At 59.2% G+C, this 26,296-nt stretch overlaps 2 protein-coding genes across 7 annotated transcripts in view; both read left to right on the top strand.

Annotated features, from left to right (window-relative positions):
• MAST3 (microtubule associated serine/threonine kinase 3) overlaps nt 1–5,930 on the top strand; it is a 29,600-nt gene extending 23,670 nt beyond the window's left edge. For 3 of the 4 annotated variants that reach the window (XM_053965865.1, XM_053965864.1, XM_053965863.1), the window contains 11 exons: nt 147–248; nt 489–611; nt 916–1,025; nt 1,169–1,314; nt 1,617–1,849; nt 1,961–2,161; nt 2,245–2,471; nt 2,565–2,687; nt 2,818–2,954; nt 3,129–3,313; nt 3,421–5,930. In XM_053965865.1, coding sequence (XP_053821840.1) covers nt 147–248; nt 489–611; nt 916–1,025; nt 1,169–1,314; nt 1,617–1,849; nt 1,961–2,161; nt 2,245–2,471; nt 2,565–2,687; nt 2,818–2,954; nt 3,129–3,313; nt 3,421–4,421 — 2,588 coding nt within the window. In that variant the 3' untranslated portion in view covers nt 4,422–5,930. The remainder of the gene's footprint in view (nt 1–146; nt 249–488; nt 612–915; nt 1,026–1,168; nt 1,315–1,616; nt 1,850–1,960; nt 2,162–2,244; nt 2,472–2,564; nt 2,688–2,817; nt 2,955–3,128; nt 3,314–3,420) is intronic. The other variant, XM_053965866.1, reaches the window with a different exon arrangement.
• Nucleotides 5,931–7,144: 1,214 nt separating this feature from the next.
• PIK3R2 (phosphoinositide-3-kinase regulatory subunit 2) lies at nt 7,145–25,068 on the top strand. 3 transcript variants are annotated; one of them, XM_053965883.1, is made up of 17 exons: nt 7,145–7,240; nt 13,667–13,884; nt 13,968–14,691; nt 18,665–18,757; nt 19,141–19,203; nt 20,209–20,340; nt 20,528–20,729; nt 20,999–21,084; nt 21,355–21,460; nt 21,557–21,655; nt 21,802–21,982; nt 22,169–22,294; nt 22,571–22,713; nt 22,914–23,090; nt 23,310–23,381; nt 23,598–23,768; nt 24,026–25,068. In XM_053965883.1, exons 3-17 carry the CDS (start codon nt 14,352–14,354, stop codon nt 24,216–24,218), a joined length of 2,184 nt encoding a protein of 727 aa, XP_053821858.1. In that variant the 5' UTR covers nt 7,145–7,240; nt 13,667–13,884; nt 13,968–14,351; the 3' UTR covers nt 24,219–25,068. The 3 variants fall into 3 exon arrangements, with proteins under 3 accessions (XP_053821858.1, XP_053821856.1, XP_053821859.1); XM_053965881.1 differs by lacking the exon at nt 13,667–13,884; XM_053965884.1 differs by lacking the exons at nt 7,145–7,240; nt 13,667–13,884 and adding an exon at nt 11,380–11,400.
• The last annotated feature ends 1,228 nt before the right edge of the window (nt 25,069–26,296 follow it).

The raw sequence follows: 26,296 nt of genomic DNA, 5'->3' as shown, positions 1-26,296 counted from the left end.
CTGAACAGTGAGGAGGCTCCTCAAGCTTTGACTTCCCACTTTGGGAGGGCCCTTCCCCTGCTGAGGCTCCTGGGAGACTTTCCTGTTGCCCAGAAGTGTCCAAACCTTTTCAGCCACCCCAAACCCCTTTTCCTTTTTCCTTGCAGATGAAATTATGTGGCCGGAGGGGGACGAGGCTCTCCCTGCAGATGCCCAGGACCTGATCACACGGCTGCTGAGGCAGTGTCCCCTCGAGCGCCTGGGCACTGGTACGCACGGCAGCCCCCTCAGGGGGTGTCCTGGCACCTTGATTCCCATCAAATTTGCGTGGCTTTGAGTCCAAAGCATGTCCTACCACGGGGTTCCCCCCAGAAAGGCTGCACAGGGCTCCTGTCCACGTTTTTAAAGCCGTTTGCTCTGTGTGGAGGACAGACTGTGCTGTTTGGGGTGAGAGTGGGAGCATCCTGGATCCTGCCCCATGCCCTGACATGGGTTTCTCTGCCTGGCAGGAGGTGCACATGAGGTGAAGCACCATTCCTTCTTCCTCCATCTGGACTGGAACGGGCTGCTGCGGCAGAAGGCTGAGTTCATCCCCCAGCTAGAGTCGGAGGATGACACCAGCTACTTTGACAGTGAGGCCAAATCCATCTCTCTTCCACTTCTGCCAATCCATTATCCCAGCTGCACTTCAAATGCTCCCATGGGGGAGAAAAGTCTGCTGGGTGAAGCTGGTCGCTTTACAACCCAAGTCACAAAACAGATGCAATCCTCTTCCCAGGCTGCTCACCCTTACCTGCTTCTTCCCCCAAAAACTCCCCTGGGATTTGGGGCTGGGCTGTCACCCTTTGGGTGTAGGTCCCACGGGGCCCTGCTGTGCAGGATGTGGGGTGGTGCAGGCAGGGTGACATCCCTTCCCCCTCTGGCTCTTGCTTTCAGCTCGCTCCGAGAGGTATCGTCACTTGGATTCGGAGGATGAGGAAACCAACGACGAGGAATCATCGGTGGAGATCGGGCAGTTCTCCTCCTGCTCCCACCGCTTCAGCAAGGTGCTCCAGCCCCTCCTGCAGCATCCAAAATGCTTTGGCACCGCAAACAGTGCGGCTGTGCCGAGCATTGCTGTCTTGGCTGACACCACAGCGCCCAAATTCCCAAATTTCTGCTCCTTGCTGATGGCTCCTCTCCTTCTCAGGTGTACAGCAGCTCAGAATTCCTGGCAGTCAACTCCACCCTCAGCCTCTCCTCCTCTGACCGGAGTCACTGCGATGACAAAGAGGAGCGGTGGGACCGGCACTCGGGAGATGAGGACAGGAGCCGGCCAGCGGCCACTGAGCCCCGGTGCGTGGCCAGGGGGGGCTGCACTGCTGGTGTGGGCTCTTGCCAGTGCCCAGAGCTTGTGCCAGCACCAAGGATTTGTACCAACACTGAGGGTTTGTGTCAGGACCAAGAGTTTGTGCCAGCACTGAGGGTCTGTGGGACAGGGATTGATGTGCTGACATCACGGGTTTGTAATGGCACTGAAGGGTTTGTGTTATTTCTGAGGGGTCAGTGGGATGTGCCCTGGGGATGTTGCAGTGGCTCAGTGCCATGTGCCTTGCCCACCTTGTGTTGTCCTGAGTCCTCCTGCTCTTCCCACGCAGCCTCCGCTCCTGGACGTCCGGCAGCTCCACGCCGTACACCTCCCGGCACGAGCGGAGCCGCAGCCCCACCGCGCTGCCCAGCACCCTCAGCCTGGACACCATGCCCAAGTTTGCCTTCTCCTCGGAGGATGAGAGCCCTTGCGTGGCGTCCTCCAAGCCAGAGAAACCCAAGTTTGTGGTGGGAGACTCGGACGCGGGGACTGGCGGCGCGGTGAAGCAGTCGGCGTTATCCGGTGCGTGGGCTGTGGGCACCAGTGTGGGGTTCTCTGGGGACAGCCAGGGTCCTGCATGGCACGGGGTGGCCTCTCCCCATCCCCAAACTCTCCCTCCTCCCCTCTGTGCAGCCGATCTGGTCAGCCTGAACCGCATCCGCCTGCGGAGCAACAGCACCGGCACCAAGAACTCGACTCCCCGGAGCCTGGAGCCGAGCGGGGGCCGTCGGCTGAGCACCCAGAAGGATGTGCCGGACAGGCAGAGAGCCTCCCTGGGCAGCCGTGTGCCCAAATCTGCCTCTGTCTCAGCCCTGTCCCTCATCATCACCTCAGGTCTGTGTGCTGTGTCATTTGCCCTGCTGGATGGCCACTGTCACATGGCTTTGCCGGACTGAACCAGCTCCTTCTGCTTGCAGATGACTTCGGTGGCAGCGCCCTGATGAGCCCCATCTCCCCTCACTCCCTCTCGTCCAACCCCTCTTCCCGGGACTCCTCCCCGAGCCGAGACTCCTCCTTGGCCATCGCCAGCCTGCGGCCGCCCATCATCATCCACAGCTCGGGGAAGAAGTACGGCTTCACCCTGCGAGCCATCCGCGTCTACATGGGCGACAGCGACGTCTACACCGTCCACCACATGGTCTGGGTACGTGCCCTGGGGTCTAGCGGTGCCTTTCCCAGTGGGAAAACCCCAGGAGGAAGCTGGCACCCAAATAAAACCGCTCTGTTTGGGTTGCAGAGCGTGGAGGAGGGGAGCCCCGCGCAGGAGGCCGGGCTGAGGGCAGGAGATCTCATCACACACGTGAACGGAGAGTCCGTGCTGGGTTTGGTCCATCGGGACGTCGTGGAGCTGCTGCTGAAGGTGGGTGACCAGAGCCACTCTGCTCTCCCAGGACATCAATTCAGCAGCTCCATGGCATTGCCTTTGATGGCAGCTGAGGCAGGAGCTGGCTCGGATCTGGTGCTGCAAAGATTTGTTTTCCATCCCTCAGAGTGGGAATAAAGTGGCCCTGCGGACCACTGCCCTGGAAAACACCTCCATTAAAATCGGTCCTGCGAGGAAAAACAGCTCCAAGACAAGGATGGCGCGGAGGAGTAAAAAGAGCAGGAAAAGGGATGGCCAAGACTGGTAGGTAAAACTGGGATAAAACGGCATTTGTCCCAGTGTGTGGGGTACTGGGGGAATGCTCTGGATCTGCCATATCGGGGTGTCCAGTGGGGTCTGGTCCTGTTGCCATGAGGTCAGCAGACTTGAGACTAACCGCTTCAAGGAGAAGCCAAAAGTTATTCCTGTCCCCCGCAGCAGGAGAAAATCCCTTTTCAAGAAGATCTCCAAGCAGTCGTCGGTCCTGCACACCAGCCGCAGCTTCTCCTCTGGTCTCCATCACTCGCTGTCCTCCAGCGAGAGCCTCCCGGAGTCCCCCACGCACAGCCTGTCCCCGGGTCCCACGACCCCGTGCCGCAGCCCCGCTCCTGACCTGCCCTCAGGTACCCCAGGGGGGGATATTGGCTCGGGGCAGGGCAGGATGCTGCGTGTCCCTCGGGGAGGCCGTGTCCCTCCACCCCTACAGTGACCTTTTCTCTTTGTACGGCAGATGCTGTGTCCCCTCAGAGCACCTCTCCCTCCTCCAGCACCCCAACGTCACCCGCCGGCCACGTGCGCCCCAGCTCCCTGCACGGGCTGGCCCCCAAACTGGGTGGGCCACGCTACAAAGTGGGACGTCGCAAATCCACCAGCAGCATCCCCCCCTCGCCCCTGGCCTGCACCCCTTCCTCGGCCCAGCGCCCGCCTTCCCCCCAGCGCTCCCCGTCTCCGCTCCCCGGGTACCCCAAAACCCCCCATTCCTTCCAGGGCAAGACCCTGTCCCCCCCCACCATCGTCCGGCAGAGCTCCCGGCCCCGCAGCGCCGACTGCCCCCGCTCCCCCCTGCTCAAGCGCGTCCAGTCGGCCGAGAAGATCGTCACCATCCTGGCCGAGAAGAAAACCGGCGGCGGCCGCAAGCTGGGGCTGGAGATGTCCACGCTGGACGGGGAGGCCATCGCGGAGGGCGACGCGCTGCCGTACCCCGGGGAGCACGGCTACCACCCCGGCAGCTCCCGGCTGGCCGAGCGCCACGACCGGGACCAGGAGATGGTGGTGATGCGGCGCCTGAACCTGTCGGAGCGCCGGGACTCCTTCAAGAAGCAAGAGGCGGTTCAAGAAGTGAGTTTTGACGAGCAGGAGACGGCGGCAGGAAGCGAAGATGGCAGCAAGAGTGAAGAAGGGCAGGGCACAGCGGAGCCGCCGCCGAAGCCGAAGCCCAGCACGGTGCCGCAGATCGCGGTGCAGGGCTCGGAGAGCGACGAGCAGGAGCCGGCGGTGGCCGAGTGGGAATGCCAGGGCTCCTACCCCATCAGCAGCACGGAGCAGCCAAACAGCAGCATCTCCTTGCCGTGGTGGGATGGGTGTGAGCACCGGGACCGTGGCTCCCAGCAGCAGCGGAACTGCGGGCAGGGATCGCCCGGCCACTGGCAAGTGCCAGCACAGGGCCAGGAGCCAACGGGTGCTCAACTCCCGGCTCCCCAGGGCGTGTGGAGCGGGGCCAAGCACGCCTGAGCCCCACGCTGGCACCAGGGATGGTTCAGGCTCCCTGCAGCATCCCAGTGCCTCCCCAGCACCCCGTTCTGTGCGGCAAATCCATGAGAAAAATGTCCCCGGGGCCACTCTGGACCCTGGCCGGGCCGGCTGTGCCCCGGCACTTTGCCCCCCTGGAAGGCTTTTTGTACTCCCTGAAAGATGCTCATATTTTTATAGAGACGCAGGAGCTTTTCCGGCAGCGGCGTTTCCCCAGCTGGGCCCCAACCTCTGTGTACAGAAAGGACTCGATGCAAATATTCCTTCATTAATTTATTACTTTTTATAAGCTAAACGGGCAGTGCAGGACTGTCGCAGGGGCCAACCCAGCTCTGGGAGTCCCAGCCTTTCCCGTGCGTCTCCCAGCTCCCAGCCCACTGTTTTCTAACCCACTCGCTTTTCCCTACTTTTAAACTTCAAATCTAGCTGGAAACACCCCAGATCTCCTAAGAACCCCATAATTCTAATATTTAAAAGGAAAACAAAACCCCAAATCCACAGCAACATCCCCGAAATGCTGGTGCTCCAGGCTGGGATGCAGAGGGGGGGATATCCTTTCCATATAGATCATCAGATGATGAGCATACAGATCATTTTATAAGCTTATAGGAGCTATAAAATGGGTTTAATTATTTTATTTGGTGATTTTCTAGCCACCTGGCTCCATTGGCCCTTCCAGGTGGGGAAAACTGAGATATTGCCCAGACAGGAATATTAATGGGATTTTTAGGGTCAGTTTTTGCTCTTTCAAAAAACCCACAAAATCCCATGGTGTTGGTTGGCCAGTGCACAGACACCTACAAAATCCCAATTTATCTTTTTTTTTTTTTTTTTTTTTTTTAACCGCCCCAGCCCAGTGAGCACTTGTGCTGCTTCACTTAATTTGAGAATTTTACCCCTTTCTTTCCCCCCTCGTTGCTCTTTATCCAACAGACGACAGCTCAACCCAGCATTCCTCCCCGTTTTCTGGGATGTAAACGTTTCCATTTGTTGATGCATGTTGCAGCTTTCCCTCCCCGCCGTGGTTTGGTGCCGTGGTGGTGGCAGGGGGACATCCCTGCTTTGCCAACCCCGCTGCCATCGGGTATCACCGTACCCCCGGCGGATTTTTGGGCTGCGTGTTGGATTCTTTTGTGCACGTGTGGTTTGTGCCAGGCTCCGTATCCCGCTTCTCCCGTTCATCTGGTGCTGTTAAACCCCCCCCCAAAAATGAGCAACCAGAGCTGCTCCGTGTTTCCTTTGCTTCTCCCTCCACTCTCTGTATCAAGGTCTTGGAAAGGCAGCGGGGTTTTGGGGAGACACCGGGCACCCCCTGCCCACTGGCACGGCGGGATGGGGGGGCTTGGCTGCGCACCGGTGGCGTGGGTAGGGTGGGAAGAGGATTTTTAAAATGGGAAATGTCTTAAAAGCCAAGGGGACTGTGTCTTCCTGCCCAGTGCCCGGCTCTGTTCGTACCTTCGGGAAGTTTTATGTTGGATTAAAATTGTCCCTTGCGCTGAGCGTGGTGTCCAGTGGCACTGGAGCGCGCAGGGCAGCGAGTGCCCGCTCTGGGGGTGGCAAGGGGTCCCAGCACAGGTGGGAGGGGAGGGGAGGTGGCCCTGCAGTGGCACCGGGGTGGCACCAGCCTGGCTCCGGTACCGGTCCTGGCTGTGGGTGCTCGGCGCGGTGCCGGTGCCCAGAGCAGTGTCCCACACCCCAGTGCCGCCACCTGTGCCCAGGGTAGTGCCCCACGCTTGGAGCCACGCCCCACCCCAGGTGTGCCCCATTCCCAATCTATGCCCCATTCCCATATCCATGCTCCAGTCCTAATCTATGCCCCATTCCCAAATCTATGCCCAGTTCCCATATCCATGCCCTGTTCCCATATCCATGCCCCATGCTCTGTCCCCGTGCCGTGCCCAGTGCCTCATGTCCCAGTGCAGTGCCCGGGCAGTGCCTGGTGCTGTGCCCTGTTCCTGGTGCAGTTCCGGTCCAATCCCGATTCAGTCCCGGTACAATCCCAGTTCAATCCCGGTCCAATCCCAGTACAATCCCGGTCCAATCCCAGTACAATCCCGGTTCAATCCCAGTACAATCCCGGTCCAATCCCAGTCCAATCCCAGTTCAATCCCAGTTCAATCCCAGTACAATCCCAGTTCAATCCCGGTCCAATCCCTGTCCAATCCCAGTTCAATCCCGGTCCAATGCTGGTACAATCCCGGTCCAATCCTGGTCCAATCCCAGTTCAATCCCAGTTCAATCCCAGTACAATCCCGGTTCAATCCCGGTCCAATCCCGGTCCAATCCCGGTCCAATCCCGATTCAGTCCCGGTCCAATCCCAGTTCAATCCCGGTCCAATCCTGGTCCAATCCCGGTTCAATCCCGGTCCAATCCCGGTTCAATCCCGGTCCAATCCCTGTCCAATCCCGGTTCAATCCCGGTCCAATCCCGGTCCAATCCCGGTTCAATCCCGGTGGCCGATGCGGTGCTCCTCCGGTCGCCACTAGGGGGCGCCGCCTCGCTCTCCCTCCGGGCCCCCTCGGCTGCTTCCGGAGCGTCTCGCGCGAGAGGCGGGGCCCCGATGGCCATCGGGCCAGGGGAGGGGCGGGGCCGGAGTCTTCGGTCAGCTCCGTCCTCTGTCGTCTGCTCTCGGTTATTTCCGGGATAGATTCGGGCAGTTCCGTTCTCTCTCGTCTGCTGTCGGCTGTTTCCGGGGCGGGTTCGGGCCGTTCCGGCGGCGCTCGGGCCTGTCGAAGGCTCCGCCGGGCCGGAGGCAGCAGCGGGCTGGAGGCGAGCGGCGGCGGATGGGGCCGGCGGAGAGGTGCGGCGGGGCCGGGAGCGGCGGGGTCGGGGTCGGGATCGGGGAGAGCAGGCCCGGATCGGAACCAGGCCCAGGGTGGGCGTCGGGACCCCCTCAGCGTGAGGCGCCCCGGGGCTTGGCTCTGTCGCTCATGAGGCCGCCTCGAGGATGTCCCCGGACCCTTCGGGAGCTGTCGGCGCAGGGTGTCCCGCTGCCAGGACAGTGCCACTGCCGTGTGGCTTCGCCGTGATGCCAGGGCTATGTCCCCCGGTCCCCCCCAGGGCTGTCTCTGTGTCCTCCCATTGCCGGGGCTGTGCCCCCCAATCCCCCCCACGAGCTGTCCCTGTCCCCCCCCGGTGCCGGGGCTGTGCCCCCCAATCCCCCCCACGAGCTGTCCCTGTCCCCCCCCGGTGCCGGGGCTGTGCCCCCCAATCCCACCCGAGCTGTCCCTGTCCCCCCCCGGTGCCGGGGCTGTGCCCCCCAATCCCACCCGAGCTGTCCCTGTCCCCCCCCGGTGCCGGGGCTGTGCCCCCCAATCCCCCCCACGAGCTGTCCCTGTCCCCCCCCGGTGCCGGGGCTGTGCCCCCGATCCCTCCGGGTTGTCTGTACCCCAGCAGTGCCATCACAGATCCCCCCCTGTGCCACTGTCCCCACAGTGGTGGCAGTGCAGGGACCCCCCAGCACGGTACATCCCCATCACCCAGAGTCCTGGGGACCCCCTGGGCCGGTGAAGCCAGAAAAGAGTGGCCTCTCAGGGTCCCAGCTCTGTCCCCCCTGCCCGGGGGCTGTTCGGACCCAGCAGTTCCCAGTTTGGAGCTGGTGCCCCAGGGACGTGCCAGGTTCAGCCCCAGGCTGGCTTTGCACAGCATCCCCCAAGCCCTGGCTCTGGCATGAGCCCCCGCACTGCTTCCCAGGGAGGTTGGCCATTGTATTTCTTCTCTTCCTGTGGATGTTTCTCAGCCTCTTGAAGGGGAAGATTCCCATGGTCATGTACCTCCTAAACTGGGGGGTCTGTGATCGATGGGGGATAAAGCCAGGGGGCAAAACTGTCGAAAAATGAGAGCTGTGAAGAGCTGGAGCGGCCCCAGCGCTGCCTTTCAATGGAGCCGTGGCTGCCTCTCCTCCCATTAATGCGCGGCTTTGATTTCCCAAGCAGCTCTTGGAGCCGCTGGGGAACTGGCCCTGTGACTTTCTCTGTGAGAGCAGAGAATGGAGACAGCTGAGTAAATATAGCCTAAATCACTGCTTTCCTGGCCATTCCCCCACCCTTCCCTGACATGCCAAGGGCTGGTGTGTCCCCGAGGCTGGACTGGGCTCTGCTCTAGCCTTCCCCGATGTGGGAAAGTCCAAGGCATGGTTTGGTTTCTTTGGTGACTCTCTTTGACGTGGGCAGCTTGTGGGCAGCTCGTGCTTCCATCTGCCCGCGCGGTTCGTGGCAGGGACTCGTTCCTCCTAAAGCTGATTTCTGCCCCAAAACCCCGGCGTTCCCAACCCGCTGGAACAAGGTTTTAAGCACACAGGAAAATCCTCTCTGCCTGCAGTTGGGTCTCGCTTGGACAAAAGCGCTGGGTTGGAAGGGAAAGCGCGGCTCAGCTGGAATGTGGCGAGGAGCAGAGTGGTTTGCGGAGCCAGTTTGGAGCCGTGTCAGAGCTCTGAGTGCCGGGGTGTGTTTACAATGAAAAAGAGTATTTATAATATCGAGGGCTCTTTTAATTCCTCTGGGAATCTCTGGAGCCGCGGCTTGGAGCTAAAGTAGCTGGGTAATGGAAGATGAAAAGCAGACAGAGGAAGGGATGGTGGATTTCTCAAGTTGGAAGGTCTTGGCTCTCTCACCAATATCCAAATCATGCTGGTCTATTAACTTGGGTGCTTCTTACCTCGTCGGTTACTTCATGTGATTGCTGAGCTGTGCAGGGCTGCGAATAAATCATATAAATTCCAAATACCCTGGGGAATGTGATTTTAAGCAGATAAGTTAGCAAGAGCAGTTGGATTTTTTTTTTTTCATGTACTCAGGTTTTTTTTAGAACTGTAATTTTTTGCCAAAATACAGCTCCTGGGTTTCTATATCCCTAAAGCCAGCTCCATGAATGCTCCTAAAATGGAATTAGTGTGTTCTTGCTGCGTGGGGGATGGTGTAAGAGCAGCCTGGAGTGAGGCGATGGGGCTGGTGTTGGGTGCTGGATCCTTCTCTGCCCACTGCCAGCAAATAAAAGTCTCTGGCCAAGTAAAAAGGTCATGTACACAGGAGGAGAAGGTCTGTGAGGTGGTTAAGACAGAACAAGCTTCAGCTGGAGCAAGGAAGTTCAGTGTCAGGAGAAGCCTCTGGACAGTATGAGAAGTCTTGGAGTAGGTGTGCAGACTGCCTGAGGCACTCTCATGCTGTCCAGCCTTTGAGCAGGAGGTCTCTGGGACCTCCAGTGGTCTTCCAAAAGTGAGGAAGGTGTTGGTCATCCTGATTTATTCAGCTCCTCGTGTCCCTGCTAATCATGACATTGACCTTTCCAGTGAAATATTTCAGATATTCCTTCACTTCCTTGGGCTTTGGTGAATAAAGCAAAATATTTAATAAAGTTAGGCATGAGCAGTAAATGCTCTGTGTCCCTGGCAGAGGGTGGCTTGTGGCTGTGGGCAGGACCTGCTGCTCCTGGGGAGCAGCTGCTGGCTGGCTGGGAAGCATTTCAGGGGAAGAGAAGAGGTGAAAACGGCCTCGGCTGTCCCATGCCTGGCTGGGGCACGGCTCAGGCATAACTCCCCTCCTCCCCTGCAGCTTTTCCCTGTTTGGAAGGAAATACCAGCTGGCTTGGCAGCGCCGTGGCCAGCCCGGGCTCCAGCTCTCCCTGCTCCGCTGGCCGCTTCCCCAGGGGCAGCTGCTGGAGCGTGTCCAGCTCCGCTTCCCGCCCGCTGCAGCTCCCTGCAGGCTCTCCCGGCTCCTTCCCCCACAGCTCCTCGTGGCACTGCTGCCTCTTCCACGGCATGGCTCATGGCTCCAGCCTCGCGAGACGTTTCTCCAGTCATTGTTCCTGCTGGGGAGGCAGCGGGCCGGGGAAGCTGCCTGGGAGCACAGGGATTTGCTGTGCTGTTTGTCCTGACTATAAATCAGGGGTTGCTGAGCTCTCTGCTCTGCCACTCGGTGTTGTGGGTGCTGGCCATTGCCAGCTTCAGGAGCTGAGGCCATCAGAGCTGCCCTGGCTGCATGGGTCAGAAGGATGTGATGCAGCAGCAGATGTCACCATGGCAGGCAGTTCCCTGTCCATTTTTATTCCCATCCATCATTGCATTGTTCTATTTTCTCGTTTTATTAAAGGAAAAGTTTGTTCTTTTTGCCTGTAACTCACAGTTCAAACTCGATATGGTGTTTGTTTTGCTCGCTGAGGACCTGATGTAACTTGGAGAGGTTGGAGCGGTGTATACTGTTGTGAGCATATTCTTCTTTTAAATATTTTTATGCGTTCTTTCCCCTCTCTGGAAGGAAAGTAACTCAGTCTCGCTTCAAGTCAAGCTGCACTTTGAACTGCATTTGGAACTGGGTTAAAAAGCACAGGAACCACATTTAAAATGTTAAGATGCTTTTATTTTTGTGCTGGGCACAGACAAAAAGACTTGTAATGTGTTTTTTGTTTCAAACCGATGTATTAAACAAAGAAAGTATTGACAGCAGTTAATGAATCGAGGGATTGTTTCTGGGCGCTGAGATAGATTTACCAAAGGTATTTAGCTGTCTGATGCATGGGATTTTCAGAGCAGCCTAAGCAAGTGCTCGCCAGCACAGACACACGAGGTTCCTCTCTGAGAGCTGAGCAAACCTGGAGCTGGGCCCAGCAGAAATCTTTTGGCAAGGTGCTGCCTCTCTTCTGCTCGAGGTGTGCTTCCAGCCGACAGGCTTGTGCGTGTCCCGGCCTCTCGGTGCTGCCTTCCCTCCAAAGAGCTGTTCCAGGGCTTTGGGAAGTGTGTGTTCCCAATCCTCAGAGACTCTGTCAGCTGCTCTCCGAGGGTGCAGAGCTTTCCTGCAGCTCAGCCAGGGAAGCCTCTGGCCGAGTTCGTGGCAGGACAGAGGACAACTGTTGCCCCTGGAGCGGACGGTGCTGGCACTAGCCATGAGGATTTGGGTCTTCTGGAGGGCTCCTCACTCACGTTCATGAGCACTCAGTGCCCACCTGGGCTGAGTGTGGGGAAAGCAGGTGAGGCTTCTCCAGGAATAGCCTGGCTCTGAGTTCTTTGGATTTTTTGGTGTGCCCAGTGACCCACTGGGACGTGGAGAGCGCGGTGGCACAGAGCTGTGCCTGCGTTCCCACCTCAGGGAAGAAGGTTGTGGAAGGAGTCTGTTGGAAGAAGCTGCGGGACCTGCTCTTTGGAGACACTCGGTGCTCCAGAGTCACTCTCCTCTTCCCACCCCTCCACGCAGATCTGCTTTTAAAAGCTACTGAACAAGTTTGCCAGGCCTGAGCGTTTTGTCCTTCCAGCCTCTTCAGCTGCACCGGCTTGTCAGAGACGCCTGGAGTCGGGGCTGGGATCCGCAGGTGGAAGCTGGGGGTGCCTGTGGGGGAGCATGGACCCTGCTGGGGTTGTGCTCTGCTGCCTCTGGGTGCACCCTGGAGTCTGTCCTCTCCGGGAGGAGCCGCTCTGGGGTCTGTGCTCCCCGGGAGGAGGGGGAGCTGCCAGCGCCATGCCCAGCGGGCAGCGGCCACTCAGGCCCTTGGCATTCAGACAGTGCCCCCGGCGCGGCGACTCCGCTCTGGGGGACCCTGACAGGCAGCACTCAGAGGGGCAGCCAGTGAGCCTGCTCATAAATCTCTCTTTATGCACTGGATTATGAAGTAATATTTTCCTGGCTAGGGCTGGTTGGATTGGGGAAATGCGGGCTCTGATGCGAGCTCCCTGCAGCCACTATTCCAGCATGGTGGGAGCTTTCACAGCAGCCATGCTGGGCTGTGCTGCTTCCCCTGTGAACATCAGAAACCTCTGTAGGGTCTCTCCATGAATTCTGCAGTCTGGTGTTGCTCCTGGATTTCTGGAGAAGCTCTCCAGCAAGTTGGATCAGGCTCAATCCTGTTCCCCACCCGCCTCTGGCCGCAAGTGCCTCACCTCCCCGCGGGCAGTGCCTGTTCATTCATGGCAAAGACAGCCTGGCTGGGACGCCTGCCCGAGCTCAGGCAGGCGGTGCGGGCTCTGGCTGCTGCACAGGTTTCCTGTGCCATGGCCTCTTTGTGCCTTTTGTCCTTGTCAAGGGAAGGAGCTCTGGTGCTGGGCTGGAAAGCCTGGCTGAGAGGTGGGGCTGGCTCCTCTGGGGGATTCATCCCGATCCCAGACTTTGTGGCAGCACGTGCAGATGTGGTGACACGTGCAGGGGTGATATACCACGTGCAGCAGGAAAGAGGGATTTGTAGCTGATATGAGCTGTAAAATGTTGCTGGCCTGGAAGGGTTATTTTGAAATCCTGCAGATCACCACCGTTGGTGCATGTCACAGAGTCCAACCAGCAGTCAGAGCAGCCCTGGCCTCATGCCATGCTTGCTTGTTCACTGACCCCTCTGGGAAAGGTGTCCTGGCTCCCTTTGCCTCCTCACCTCCCTCTGCCCAGGCTCCCACAGCCCTGAGAAGCACCTTCCTGCTCGTTAATAGTTTTCAGATGAGACCCAAGAGTTTGAGCTGGGTTTGGTGGTTTCTGGGCCAAAACAGCTCAAGCCTTTAACAGGACCTGCATCATTTGAGCAGGCCCAGGGTGTCCCTGGGAAGGCTGGGTTCTGGCTGCCCCGCTGCCTTGTAGGTCCGGTCCTCGGCTGCACGCCATTTCTGCGGGAACCAGAACTCTGGGATTTGCCTGAGGGAAGTGCAAAACTGGCCTGTGCAGCCAGGAGGGGATGGGAAAAGAGGACGTGCCTGGCTGGTGGGAATGTCCCGGCTCGTACATCTCTTCAACATGTTATAACCCAGGTTTATTCTTTTTGGTGGATTTCTGGGCAGGGCAGGCAGCATATTCAATTTCTTTCTGAATAGCTGAAAGGCAGTTAGGAGCTCTAAGTAGACTTGAAGGCTTCTAAAGATTAACTCCTTTTGCCTCCATCTCTGCGAAAAGAACCTGTGCCTGCACTTGATGCTGCTGCTGCTTTTGAAAAGTTCAAAAATTGACTTTTTGCTCAGAGCAAAGCTTTGAAGTGCTGTTCTGTGGGAATGGCAGCGCATCTCGAAAGCCTTTTGCTGAAAGTGTGGTTAACCTACATTTGTGGGCAGCTCCCTTCAGAAGATGCCTTTGTGGGGGATTGCATGGCAAGATGTAAAGGTGAACTGTGAAATTTAATCGATTTAACAAGGGAAGGTTAAATCTGTTTGTTCTGCTCCTATTCAGGGCCTGCAGCTGGTGGGTGCAGGGTCACCCTTTTCTGTATGCAAAAGTTACCCTGCATAAAGGCTGTTTTGTCCCACTTGTTGTCTCCTTGTTTGCATAAGTGCTTCGAGGAGAGTAAGCTGAAGAAGCAGGGGTGAACCTCTTTAAGATGCAGAGCTGATGCCTGGCTGTAGCAGAGAGGAGGCAGCGTTCCTGCCTGCAGCCACTGGCTCCTCACTTTTGCTTTTGGGAGTGTAAATCAGGATTAGCATGCCCTGCTTGGATCCAGGGCTCACCATCAGCTGCTGGGTAGGAGAGAAACGAGTCCTGCCTCTCTCAGGTGAACCCCTGGTTTGAATGTTGGCGTGTCGGGAGGGCGTGGGGTGCCTGGCTGTGCAGTGACAATTCTTCTTCTCTTTGCAGGCACTGGGAAGGGGAACATAGCGTGTCACACTATTCCAGGCTGGAAGCCTACTGTGCTTTTCCTCCGCAGACTCCAAGAGACTGTCTTTTTTGGTGAAACAGACCCTGATCTCGGGTTTCTTTGCTGCATGCCTGCTCACCAGTGCTGGATTATGTTCGTCTCCTTCTCCCTTTGCTCCATAATTTGGTTGAATCGTGGTTTCAAGCTGAGGAAAAGGGGCTGCACCTAAGCACTCCTGGGCACCCAGACCAGGCTCCTGGGGTGCCAGTTCACACAGAGACAGTTCAGAGTGCTGATGGGGGAGAGCTGCCTCTGAGGGCCCTCCTCTCCCACCTGGAACGTGCTGCCTCACCCTTCAGAACCCTTCTTCCCTGGCAGAGAGGATGGGCAGCACCGACGGCTTTCAGTACCGCGCGCTCTACCCCTACCGCAAGGAGCGTGAGGAGGACATTGACCTGCTGCCCGGGGACATCCTGGTCGTGAGCAAGGGGGCCCTGCAAGCCTTGGGCTTCAAAGATGGAGATGAGCAGACCCCCAATCAGATCGGGTGGATCCTGGGCGTCAACGAGCGCACCAAGCAGAAGGGGGACTTCCCTGGCACCTACGTGGAGTACGTGGGGCCGGTGAAAATCGCCGTCCCTTCACACCGGCCCCGAGTGCAGAGACCCCTGCCTGCCACACCGGGGGCCAGCGGCTGCCGGCTGCCCGAGGCTCTGGAGCAAGGTAAGCCCTGCTGTGTGTCCTGTGCACACCTCTGGGACACCTCCAGTCTCGCTGTGTGACAGATGAGAGTGTGGGACTGGCTTCATAGACAGCGGTGAAACCCTCAGCTCGGCAGCACGGGGCTGCCCCACCAGCAGCAGTACAGCTGAGTCGCAGCCAAAAGCCAGCCTCTCTCAGTCCTGGCCCAGAGGAAAGCACTTTGTTCCTCCAGTCTGTCAGTCTGCTCAGCAGAGCTTCCTGGAGCAAGCTTTGTCCCGCACTTACATCTCCAAGATCCTTCTCCCGCTCTGTTCTGCAACCAGCCAGGATCCCCATGGTCCCTCTCCCTGCTCCGCTGAGTTTTGCCAGGCTCCCTCCCTTTAGGATAAGTCCTGACCTCTCCCAACCACCACCTCCCCGCCCCTGCAGCGCCTGGGGCAGTGCTCCCTGCCAAGAGCTGCTCAGCCCTGCTGAGAGACACAATTACTTGTCTCTGGGCAAGAGGAGAAAAGTCAGGGTCTAAAAGAGTGCTTCTGAGAACTGGAGCTAATTGCTTGTCTGCCTGGCAGCCAGCCCACCCCGCGGGTCGCAGAGCCCTCGCTGGGGCCAGGCAGCCACCCTGGGGCTGGGCATGGGCTGTCCTGCACCTGCAGCTGCCTCCCAGCCGGCCTGGCCTTGGCACGGACCCGGTCCGGGAGAGCCAACGTGCCTCAGCCCTGCCTGTGGAGCTGTGGCAGCTGCCTGCTCTTAGCCTGTTTATTTGGCTCCCAGGCACATCAACTCTGTGGCCAGGGCTCAGCAGCTCCCGGGTTTCCCCCTTCTACTCTTCCTTTGTGAGACCCCCACTTGCAGTGCTGAGTCTGGGTCTGGACAAGGCAAGAAAGATGTGGACCTGTTAGAGTGAGTCCGGGGAGGCCACAGAAATGCTCCTAGGGCTGGAGCCCCTCTGCTCTGGAGCCAGGCTGGGAGAACTGGAGAAGAGAAGGCTCTGGGAGACCTCATTGTGGCCATCCAGAACTTAAAGGGAGCTTATATAAAAGAGGGAGAGAGGCTTCTTATACAGGCAGATAGTGATAGGACAAGGGGGAAATTTTAAATTAAAAGAGGGAGAGATTTAGATTAGATGTTATGAAGAAATTCCTGACTGTGAGGGTGGTGAGGCCCTGGCACAGGTTTCCCAGAGCAGCTGTGGCTGCCCCATCCCTGGAAGTGTTCCAGGTCAAGCTGGATGGAGCTTGGAACAACCTGATCTAGTGGAGGGTGTCCCTGCACAAGGCAGGGGGGTTTTAACTGGGTAATCTTTTAAGGTCCCTTCCAATCCAAACCATTCTATGATCCTCTGGGGGGTGACAGCCACACTTGGCCTTCCTGTGCCTTACAGAAGATCTCGTGCTGGTGTACATGGGAGGAGTGGGGTCAGCAGCAGGAGCTGAGAGTGCCAGGGAACGCTCCCAGCTGGCAGTGCTGCATCCTCCCCATCCCTCTCTGCCTGGGAGCCACAGCTACCCCAGCAGATGCTTCTGGCTGTGTGAAAACACCTCTGGGGTCTTACGAAACCGGGGTTGTGGGGCTGGTGCAGCTCCCTGCAGCTGCCTCCCTCGCTCCTGCTCGCGGAGCCGGAGGGGCGGCCCCAGGAAACATCTCCGCAGGGTGGGAATGCGGCCGGGCCCTGCGTGCGTTTGGGTTGGCAGGAGAGCCTGACCTGAGTCATCCCGCTTGCAACCTGCCTTTCCAAGAAAGCTGCTCCTCTCAGGAGCCTGGGATGTGCTCTGTGCTGGATGTGCTGGCCTTGCCTGCATGGTGCTCCCTCGGCGGCTGGATTTCTGCCCTCCTCGGCTCTCCCCTCTTCTCAAGGGGGCTTGGTGGAGGTGTGTCTGGGTGGTGGGGTCTCTGCGAGGCAGAACAAGATAGATGCCAAAGCTCCTGAAGCACAGCAAAGACAAATTTGGGAAGGAAACTAAAAGCCAGCCTTTCTGCATCGTGCCCAGGGATGGAGGGTGGGGTACCAGGGCATGTGAGAGGAGTGCCAGCCCTGTCCCTGTCCCCTGAGGGGGCATCCCCAGAAGCAACCTCCACTCTGGGCGTAGGCAGAGCCTGCAGGAAGGCAGTTCAAACACCCAGAGCCATTTTACACTCAGCCTGCAGGTTTGAGCCCTCTACGGGCCATTCACTTAGGAGCTGGACTTGAAAATCCTTGTGGGTCTCTTCCAGCTCAGGATATTCTGTGATTCTTTATTTCTATATTCTGCTGGGGAGACACATTTTTGCAATGGAAAAACCGTATTTGAGCCAAGCCTGTCTTATTTCTTCATGGTGTGCACTTTAGGAGGTGCAGAACCGTCTCCTGGCAGCCCCACGAAGCTCCTTCCCCGCTTCCCAGGTCCTGCCCTGGCTGGCAGGGACCCCTCAGCCCCTCAGTGTCGCTCGTGGAGCAGGGCCAGCACAGGCCACAGCTGTCCCGGGAGCAGGGCCGGCCCCGCGGAGCAGCGAGACCCGGCGCGTTCTGCCAGTGGATTTACGAGCTGCTGGTGTTTGCCTTCCGCAGAGAACACGAGCGGAAAATGCGGCTCGGGAATATTTCCGCAGCTGCCCGGGCCGTGCTGTGAGCAGCCTTGTTCGCGGCAGCCCAGCCCGGAGGCCCGGCAGGCTCAGGAGTTGCTGCTGGCTCCCGCTCTGTGCCTGACAAAAAAAGACAAGCTGCTGCCTGCTGAAGCAGCACATTCCCGACCGGGCCACGTGGGCAGCGCCACTATTTACTCTCCCTTCAGTCCTTCCCAAGGGTCAGGCAGGGAGCTGCCAGCCTGGAAGCTTGCCTGCAGCTTCCCCACACTGACCCGCACCACGCTGGGCCCCTTCCCGTGCCCAGGAGCTCGCTCCAGTGGGGGATTGTCCCCCCTCCCCAGCAGCACAGGCCTTTGCAAAGCTGCTGGGTGCCTGACCCGTGTGCTTCCCTTCCCGTGGCTGTTCTGTCTCCCCTCGAGGCCGTGGGTGCAGGAGGCTGAGCTGGGTGCGCAGTTCCAGCTTGCTGCGCCTTGTGGTGAGACCACACCAGGCGAGTTCGGGTCAGATCCATGACAACGGAGCTGTTTCGCAACGGGGAGCAGCCTCTTGGCTCTGCCTCTGCAGAGTGGAGTGTGCTGGGTGTCCTCCCCCACTGCGGGCTCCCCAGGGTCTGCCAGGTGCTCCTGGAGGAGCCTCTTGCTCCGGCTGGTGCTCCTTTGGAAGCGGGATGGAGCCTGGCACCGCTCATCCTTCGGCAAACCTCCTGCTGGCAGCTCCTCAGCCAGGCCTGCGTGCTCCTGCCCCGGCATGCGCAGGGGAGGGGGGTGCCTGCGGCCAGAACCTCAAGATTTTCTGGAAGTGGCAGTGAAATACCACTTGACACAAGGCTGCAGATCCCCCAGGAATGGGGGGACCCTGGTCCCATGCCACGGGCTGTCTGTGCCCTGTAGCAGCTTGCACAGAGGCTGTGGGCTCACGGGGAGGGGGAGGCACAGGGCCGGTTTCCATGTTAAACGAGCAATCAAGGGCAGGAATTTGCTGACATGGCGTTCTGTCTGAATCGCTGGATTAATCACAGCTCACCACGACGAGCAGAGCGAGCTCCCTGGCCCCGCTCCACTGCCAGCCCTACGCAGCCCCTGTGCTGGGCAAGGACCCAGCCCTGAGCTCCAGGAGCCCTGGTAACCCCTGTGCTGCCTGCTGGGGGGGCACGGTTCCCCAGGGGGGTGGGCTCTGTCTCCAGGCCTCTGCACGGAGCAGCAGATATCTCCCTGTGCACACCCAGTCCGGGCTGGAGCTCAACAAGTGCTGGGCTGGCTCCTGGGCAGGTTCCTTGCAGGCTGCATGCCGTGTTTGCCTGGGCCACAGCCTCACAGCAGGGGCTACGGCTTTCCTTGCTCCTGTTGGGAGTTGCCTGGGTTGTGCCCTGGCCCAGCTCTGCTGCTGAGGGCTGAGCTGGTGCTGAGCCCTTCTCTCCTTCCCTCTCCCCCAGGATCTCCTCTGCCGGACTTGCAGGAGCAGTTCAGCCCTCCCGAGATTGCTCCGCCACTCCTGGTGAAGCTGGTGGAAGCTATTGAGAAGAAAGGTAAGGGGGCAGTGCTGAGCACTGGGGATGCTGATGCACCCCAAAACCCCACAATGAGAGCTGAGCTCTGTGGGACACAGGACACAGCTGCTCTCATCTTCCTCCCTGGGTTGAGCTGCTGAGGCCAGTGAGGGTGTTTGGGTTGAGCACCTACACACACTGGGTGGGTGCTGAGGTTTGGGAAGCGCTTCCAGCCTGGATCTATGCCGTGGTGGAGAAATGGGGCCACTGAACTGGGTGTCCTGGGGGCCAAGGGGGCTGCAGCAGCATCTGCAGGGGGTTGGCTTGGACACCGTCCAGGCCTGGCCATGCCACAACCATCGCCCAGCTGGCACCGAAACAGTGCCTGTGCTGGAGCTGACAGCAGTGTCCCCCTTCCGCAGGGCTGGACAGCGAGATGTTGTACAGGACATCTGGCTCCGAACTGAGGCAGGCGCTGAGAACCGGTAAGAACCAGCTCGGCGCGGTGGAGGCGAATCGGCTCAGATGGAGGAGATTAGTGGATGTGACAGCGCCAGCAGTAATGCAATCCAGGCCAGGCTCGCCTGTCCCTGGCAGTTCCTGACTCCCAGCACACTGCCTCTGGGGCTGGGCTGTCCCCATCCCAACACGTCCTTGTCCTGTGTGGAAGGGATGGGACGGGGGGGACCCCTGGCACCATCCGTGGGGGGCAACAAAGGGATGTGGTGCTGGCTCAGAGACTTGCAGGCAAACAACTGAACGCCTGTGCTTGTCCCCTGCTGTCTTTGGGGTGCTCTGCTGATGGGCTGGTGGAGGCTCCTCTGGCTCTGTCATGCCACTAGTAAGCTGGGGGGGATCTTTGAGCTTGGCTTGGTGGCTGGAGCCAATGTCTCTGCCGGGGAGCCCTGGGAGCCTCTTGGCTGGGCTGGGGCCTCATCCGGCACCACGCTGGCGAGTCCCCTCCCGCAGACGTTCCTACAAACCCCAACCACACAGTGCTGTCAGCCCGGGCTGTGCTCTCAGGACAGGCTTTATGTGCTTCCCAAAATGCTTGTTAGGAGGGAGGTGTTTTCCTCAATAAACACATCATCCTCGATGTGTTCGAGGGAGCTGTTTTCTCCGTCGGGTTCAGTGTGTGGCTGCTCAGTCTGCGCTTGACTCTTGCTGGCAGCGGAGAGCAAAACTCTCACCCGAGCTATGCCTGCCCAGAATTCTTGTATTGGGGCTCAGGGCAAAGGTTGTGGGTACCCAGAATGACCTCTTCCCCCTCTCAAGGGGTACTGCTGAGGTTCCCAGAGCCAGTTGATTTCTGGGGTGAGGTCACATGGGCTGCCTGAAGGCTGCCTGAGCTCCCTCGTGGTGCTGGTGAGCTCTCATGATAGCTGGCTGCTGTGTGATGGTCTCTGGGATGGGTGTTGGCAGCACCAGAGCTGCCAGCTGGGTGCCCAGTGCTGTGTCCACCCTCCCATGGGAAATCTGTGCCCTGACAGATTGGACCCTAGGTGACCTGGAGCCCCTGGATGTGCACTCCCTGGGCGAGGCACTGCGAGGTTACCTGCAGGACCTGCCCTCCCCCGTGGTGCCAGTGTCAGTGCATGGAGATATCCTTCGCATCCTGCAGGGTAAGGACCTTGGGAATAGGTGGCTGTTTGGGGTGGACACATCTGGGATGTTAAAATAAGCCCTCTCCCTATGGGGCCTGGCACAAGGCCCCACTGCTGACAGCGCTCCTGTGCTGTGACGCAGCCAAAGCGTGGAGAGTGGTGCCGGCTGTCCCAGCTCTTCCCTCGTGTCTTGTTCTCTCCCCAGAGATCCCCCAGCCAGAGAATTGCCGGAAGCAGCTGCTGCTGGCCCTGGAGTCGCCTGCGGTCCCGCTCCAGAACACGCTCACCCTGCAGTTCCTGCTCCGGCATCTGGGGAAGGTATCGCAGCAGGCCGAGAGCAACAGCCTCCACCCTCAGGCCCTGGGAGAGATCTTCGGCCCCCTTCTCCTCCGGCTGCCTGGCGCCAGGTACGTCAGGCTTTTGGTCCCAGCAGTGTTCCCAACTCCGGCCACTGTGCCTGCCAGGACAAGGAGTCCAGCCCCTGCTGGGCTGCACATGGGATTAAATTGCTGGCAGCACACAGAGGTGGGACTCAGAGCCGGGACAGAGCCCTTGCTGCCCTGTCAGCCTGGGGTCTGGCAGCTGGGGTGAACCAGCTGACCCCAGGGGACGTGGGAGCAGTGCCATGTTCTACTCCACAATTGCTGTTCTTAACTTGTCTCTTCTCTCCCTGCAGCCCAGAGCTGAGCCCTGACTTCTCTGTGCTGTTTCTGGAGACACTTCTGCAGACGAAGGAGTTGGAGCTGGAACAATTGCCTCCAGGTACTGAGATATCCCTTCCGTGGGGCCTGAGGCACTGGCATTTGTGGGTGTGGACTCTCTGCCCCCATTTTTGATAGCCCAGCTGTGCCTGGAGGCCGGCTCAAGGTGTTCAGCTGCTGGAGATGTGCCTGGAGCAGCTCCAGGAAACTTGGTGGCAAAGAGGCCTTCCTGGGCCAGTGACTGCAGTGAGGGGGACTCAGCACTCTGAGGGATTGCCAGTGGGGAGCTGGGGTTTGGGCTCACCCTGTTTCATCCCTCCTCCTCTCACAGCCCTGCCTCCCAAACCGCCGAAGCCGAAGCCCAGCGCAGCCAGCCTGGCCAACGGGAACAACGCGCCCTTGCAGGACGCCGAGTGGTACTGGGGGGACATTTCTCGGTAAGGGGGTGACTGGCAGCTCGCACCTGGGGTGCCCTGTCCATCAGGTGAGCCTTGGGGCCACCTCCCACACCCTGACAATCCTGTTCCTTGCAGGGAGGAGGTGAATGAGAAGCTCCGGGACACACCAGACGGGACCTTCTTGGTGCGTGATGCCTCCAGCAAGATCCAGGGGGAATACACACTCACTCTCAGGTAGGATTTTGGGATCCTCTGGGAGCCTCAGATATGCAGCTCTTGGGACCTGTCCCTGTGCTTCCAGCTGCAGGGATGCCGAGGTCTCTGGCCGGGTAGGGTGCTGGGGTGGTGCTAAGTGCCCTCTCCTCTCCCCTCTGCTACAGGAAGGGAGGCAATAACAAGCTGATCAAGATCTTCCATCGGGAAGGCAAGTACGGCTTCTCGGAGCCCCTGACTTTTGGCTCGGTGGTGGAGCTCATCACCCACTACCGGCACGAGTCACTCGCCCAGTACAACGCCAAGCTGGACACCAGGCTGCTCTACCCCATCTCCAAGTACCAGCAGGTGAGGCCTATGCTGCAGGGACATGGCTGGCAAGCACAGCCTGAACCAGGGGTGTTTGTTCATCCATCCCTGCCCCTTTGGTAGATGACAATGTCCCATCCCTCTCCCTGTGTGCTGGAATGTTTTGTTGTGGGCTTTTGTGGGACCAGCTGGAGCAGGTCCTGACTGAGGCTGTGTCTATGGCAGGACCAGGTGGTGAAGGAGGACAGCGTGGAAGCTGTGGGGGAGCAGCTGAAGGTTTATCATCAGCAGTACCAGGACAAGAGCTGGGAGTACGACCTGCTGTATGAGGAGTACACGCGTACGTCGCAGGTATGTGGGCACTGCCTTCCCCACGGGCTGCCTGAGACCCCCAAGGGCTGCTCTGTCACCCCCTGAGTGCTGGCAGCCACCCTGCTGTGCACAGGGGAGACCAGAGATGGGGCACCTGTTGCCCCATTTGTCAGCTCATGGAAAGGGACTCCCCAGAGGATGGGCTTTGAAGAAGGGGATATCTTGCCTGCAGCAAGGAGAGAACTGCTTTGGGGAAGTTGAAAGGGGATGCAAATGTGAAGAAATGTTCCTCAGCTTTTCCCTCCCTGTCCTCAGGAGCTGCAGATGAAGAGGACAGCAATCGAGGCCTTCAATGAGACGATCAAGATCTTTGAGGAGCAGTGTCAGACACAGGAGAAGTGCAGCAAGGAGTACATCGAGCGCTTCCGGAGGGAGGGCAATGAGAAGGAGGTTCAACGGTGAGGATGGGGGTGGTGGTGGCCTGCCCTGCCTGGAGAAGGGCCCCAGGGGCTGGAAGGATCCTCCTGGCTCAGCACAGAGCCGAGACACGTGGACCCCTTGTCTCTCCAGCAGCATGCTGTGGGCTGGAGCTGGCAGGCTGCCTCCTCCACCTCCCCCTCTCTGGCTCACAGCCTGAACCCCTCTCTCTCTCCCCCAGGATCCTCATGAACTCGGAGAAGCTCAAGTCCCGCATCACAGAGATCCACGACAGCAAGATGAAGCTGGAGCAGGACCTGAAGAAACAAGCATCGGAGAACCGGGAGATCGACAAGCGCATGAACAGCCTCAAGCCAGACCTGATGCAGCTGCGCAAGCTGCGGGACCAGTACTTGGTGTACGTAGTGCCCCTGCAGCCCGGCCCGGGAGCCATCCGGCTGCCTCCCCCAGGGCTCCGGGGCTCGTTGGACCGGCTCGCAGCCCGCTGTGGGCAGGAGCCGCTCCCGCAGCGCGGTCTCGGGGCTCGGCGGTCCCCGGCAGCGGCGGCTGCTGCCCTCTGGTGATGGCCACGCCCGGGCTCGCTGCAGCCGCGCTCAGCTCTGCCCTCCTTCCCCAGGTGGCTGACGCAGAAGGGTGCCCGGCAGAAGAAGATCAACGAGTGGCTGGGCATCAAGAACGAGACAGAGGAGTGAGTGTCCTGCTCGTGTGCTGTTGGATTTCGGGGATGTGGGAGCACAGGCTGTGCAGCTGGTTCTGCCTGTGCTGTGGGCAAATCCCAGCTCCCTGCCTGGAGGCTGAGGATGTCCTCCGTGCCAGATGGGTGATGGCAGCTAGCAGTGTGGGGAGATGTGGGGGCCACACACCCAGATTTAGGGAATCTGACCCTGCCTGTGCTCAACTGCAGCCAGTACTCCATGATGGATGACGAGGAGGAGCTGCCCCACCACGAGGAGCGGACGTGGTACGTGGGGAAGATCAACCGTGTGCAGGCAGAGGAGATGCTGTGTGGGAAACGGGACGGCACCTTCCTGATCCGTGAGAGCAGCCAGAAGGGGTGCTACGCCTGCTCCGTGGTGTGAGTATCCCTGTGCGGGTGGGATGGGATGGGATGGGATGGGATGGGATGGGATGGGATGGGATGGGATGGGGCTGGCCCACATTGTGTTCCTGCATTGCTCCATCCTCCCCTTGCCAGATGCTGGAGGTGGGTGACAGTTCCCATCTGCCTTGGCTTCTCCTGCCAGGGCCAGGTGTACCTTTACACTGTTTTGGTGGCCCTGCTTGTGCTCCCCTGTCCCACTGCTGACCCAGGCTCCCGTGTCTCCCTGGCAGGGTGGATGGTGACACCAAGCACTGCGTGATCTACAAGACAGCAACGGGCTATGGGTTTGCTGAACCCTACAACCTCTACGCCTCCCTCAAGGACCTGGTCTTGCACTACAAGCACACGTCCCTGGTGCAGCACAATGACTCCCTGAATGTCACGCTGGCTCACCCGGTCCTTTCCCAGCCACCAGCCAGATGAGCAGCCCATGCAGAACACAACAGCTGCCTTCAGCTTCTCCCCAGGGCGCTGCTTTCTGGCTCTGGACTCTTGCACCCTGTATAGTTGAGTCTCTGTGCTCCTGCTCCTTCAGAGCCTCTGAGATGTCTGTGACCGTTTCTGATGTCCCTCTTGGTCAGTAGCTGAAACCCGTGTTGGCTGATGGGACAGAAAGGCTGGGCTGTAGATTTGCAGTGGGCTCCAGCCTCTAGGAGGTGGGATCCAGTTGTGATTGAATTGCTGGGGGTGAGCACAGCCCCCTCCCCTTCCCTGATAAGCAGGTCAGGTCCCCTTCTTGCTGGCAGGTCGCCCCGCTACGCATCACTGTAGAGCTTTGGTTCTTGATTCCTCGGTGCTGTGACCGAGGGGTTCCCTGCCTGGACACCGGAGGAGGCAGAGGAGGAGGAGGCTCCATTGAGTGTGTGCATCCTTCGCTCTCGCTTCCCTCGGTGGCCTTGCAGGCTGTGATGGTGTCTGGTACGAGGGGTGCTGCTCTTGCATGCAGAGACACATTTAAGAAGGAGAAACCTCATCCTCAATGGGGCTCCCTGGCCGAGATCTTCGCTCTGTGCTGTGCCTCACCTGGCCACCATTCCCTCTTGTCATAACCACCTCTGGAGTGTTGCTGCCTGGGCAGGGAGGATCTGCTTAGCCATGAATCTCCTGCCTCAGTTGTGCCAACGAAGCTGTGAAATCGATGTTGGTACCTGTGTTTTTCCTGGCAGGATCTGTGGGATGCACAGCTCGTTGTTTCTGGCCGGTTTCGGTGACTCTCTGCACACGTAACCCATTGAAGCTGACTGTAGCTCTGTAAATATGGTTCTTTTTGTGACCAGCTGCTCCCTTGGTGCTGGTGTTTGCTGAGCCCCCAGTGCCACCTCCAGCGTGGGCAGCGGCTGCCAGGCTGCCACAGCCCCAGGCCCTGCAGCTGAAGCAGGAGAGGGCTGGAGTCCAACTCACACTACAAGCCCTACCTGGAATGAAGGACCTCTCTGCTGCAGGAGGACACATCTGTGGGGCCCAGGGCATGCTGAAATGTATCTGCATGATGGTGAACTACATATGCAAAGCACTTACAATCATGGGTACTGTATGGGGCGGGGCAGGGCTGCCCACCACAGCTGGCTGCTGCAGGCAGGGCGCTGTGTCTGAGCTCAGAGGGCCCCAGGGCAGCCCAGGTGGGCCTGGAAGAGCTTTAAAAGCTGAGCTGAGAGTTGAAGCCATGGTGGCATTTGCTTTCCAGGGTTATCTCAGCTGCCTGGCTGGAGGAGAGCATTCTTGAATCTCTTGATTTGCCAGAGTGGCTTGTTCCCTCTTGGAGGCTCCTCCTTGGGACAGGCAGGTGGATGCCGTGGACTTTGGCACTTCTGTTTCCTGTTGCAGCTTGGGTTCTGCCGGATCCATGGGGTGCTCTGTGCTCCTGCTGTGCCTGCATCCTGTCCTTGATGTGCCACCTGCGTTGGGGACCACACTGTCCCTCCCTTCCTGGCCAGCTCTGCTGCTTGCCTTGCTCTGGGCTTGTCCCCAGATCCTTCTGGAGCTGGGGCTGCTGAAGCAAACATCCCATTCCTGTTGCTTGTGGCAGCTCTCCTATGCTCAACTGTACAGCCCCGTTCCCTGCTCTGCATGTCCTCTCCAGGCCCTGGGCCCTGGTTTTTGGGTCTGGTTTGTCAGTGTTTGGTGCTCAGGTGCAGGCAGTGGGTCGGGGGAGCTGTGGGGGCACAGCCCAGGAGAGGCTGTGGTTGGCTTCGGGGATCACCTGGGAAAAGCTGCCAGGAATGAGTAAGGCAATAGTTTGGGTGAGGGCACGTGAGAGATGAGGGCACGTGGGACTGGGGCAGGGAGGCTCAGTCCTCACAGCCCTATCCAGAGGCCTCCTGGGGCCTGTGGAGTGGCCAGGGGGCTGCACCAACACTCCAAAGCTTTGTTAGTGTTCACACCTTTTCAGCCTGAGGATGCTGCTGGTCCTGTGCTTGTCCCTGCACTTCCAGCACATCCCCACATCACAGGACAGGCTGCAGGCAGATGGGATCCTCAGCCTCTCATCCCATGGGCTCCAC

Source organism: Vidua chalybeata, chromosome 27 (genome assembly GCF_026979565.1).
Source record: "Vidua chalybeata isolate OUT-0048 chromosome 27, bVidCha1 merged haplotype, whole genome shotgun sequence".
In the NCBI taxonomy this organism is placed as follows: Eukaryota; Metazoa; Chordata; class Aves; order Passeriformes; family Viduidae; genus Vidua; species Vidua chalybeata.
The sequence above is the reverse complement of the archived record's forward strand: the minus strand, read 5'-3'. Positions and strand labels throughout refer to the sequence as shown.

Excerpts from the sequence above, each read along its gene's own strand:
- PIK3R2 (XM_053965881.1), top strand. The coding sequence starts at position 14,352 with ATGGGCAGCACCGACGGCTTTCAGTACCGCGCGCTCTACCCCTACCGC. Across the intron at positions 21,983-22,168 it reads CCATCTCCAAGTACCAGCAG|GACCAGGTGGTGAAGGAGGA; the intron begins GTGAGGCCTATG and ends TGTCTATGGCAG. Across the intron at positions 23,091-23,309 it reads CTGCGGGACCAGTACTTGGT|GTGGCTGACGCAGAAGGGTG; the intron begins GTACGTAGTGCC and ends CTCCTTCCCCAG.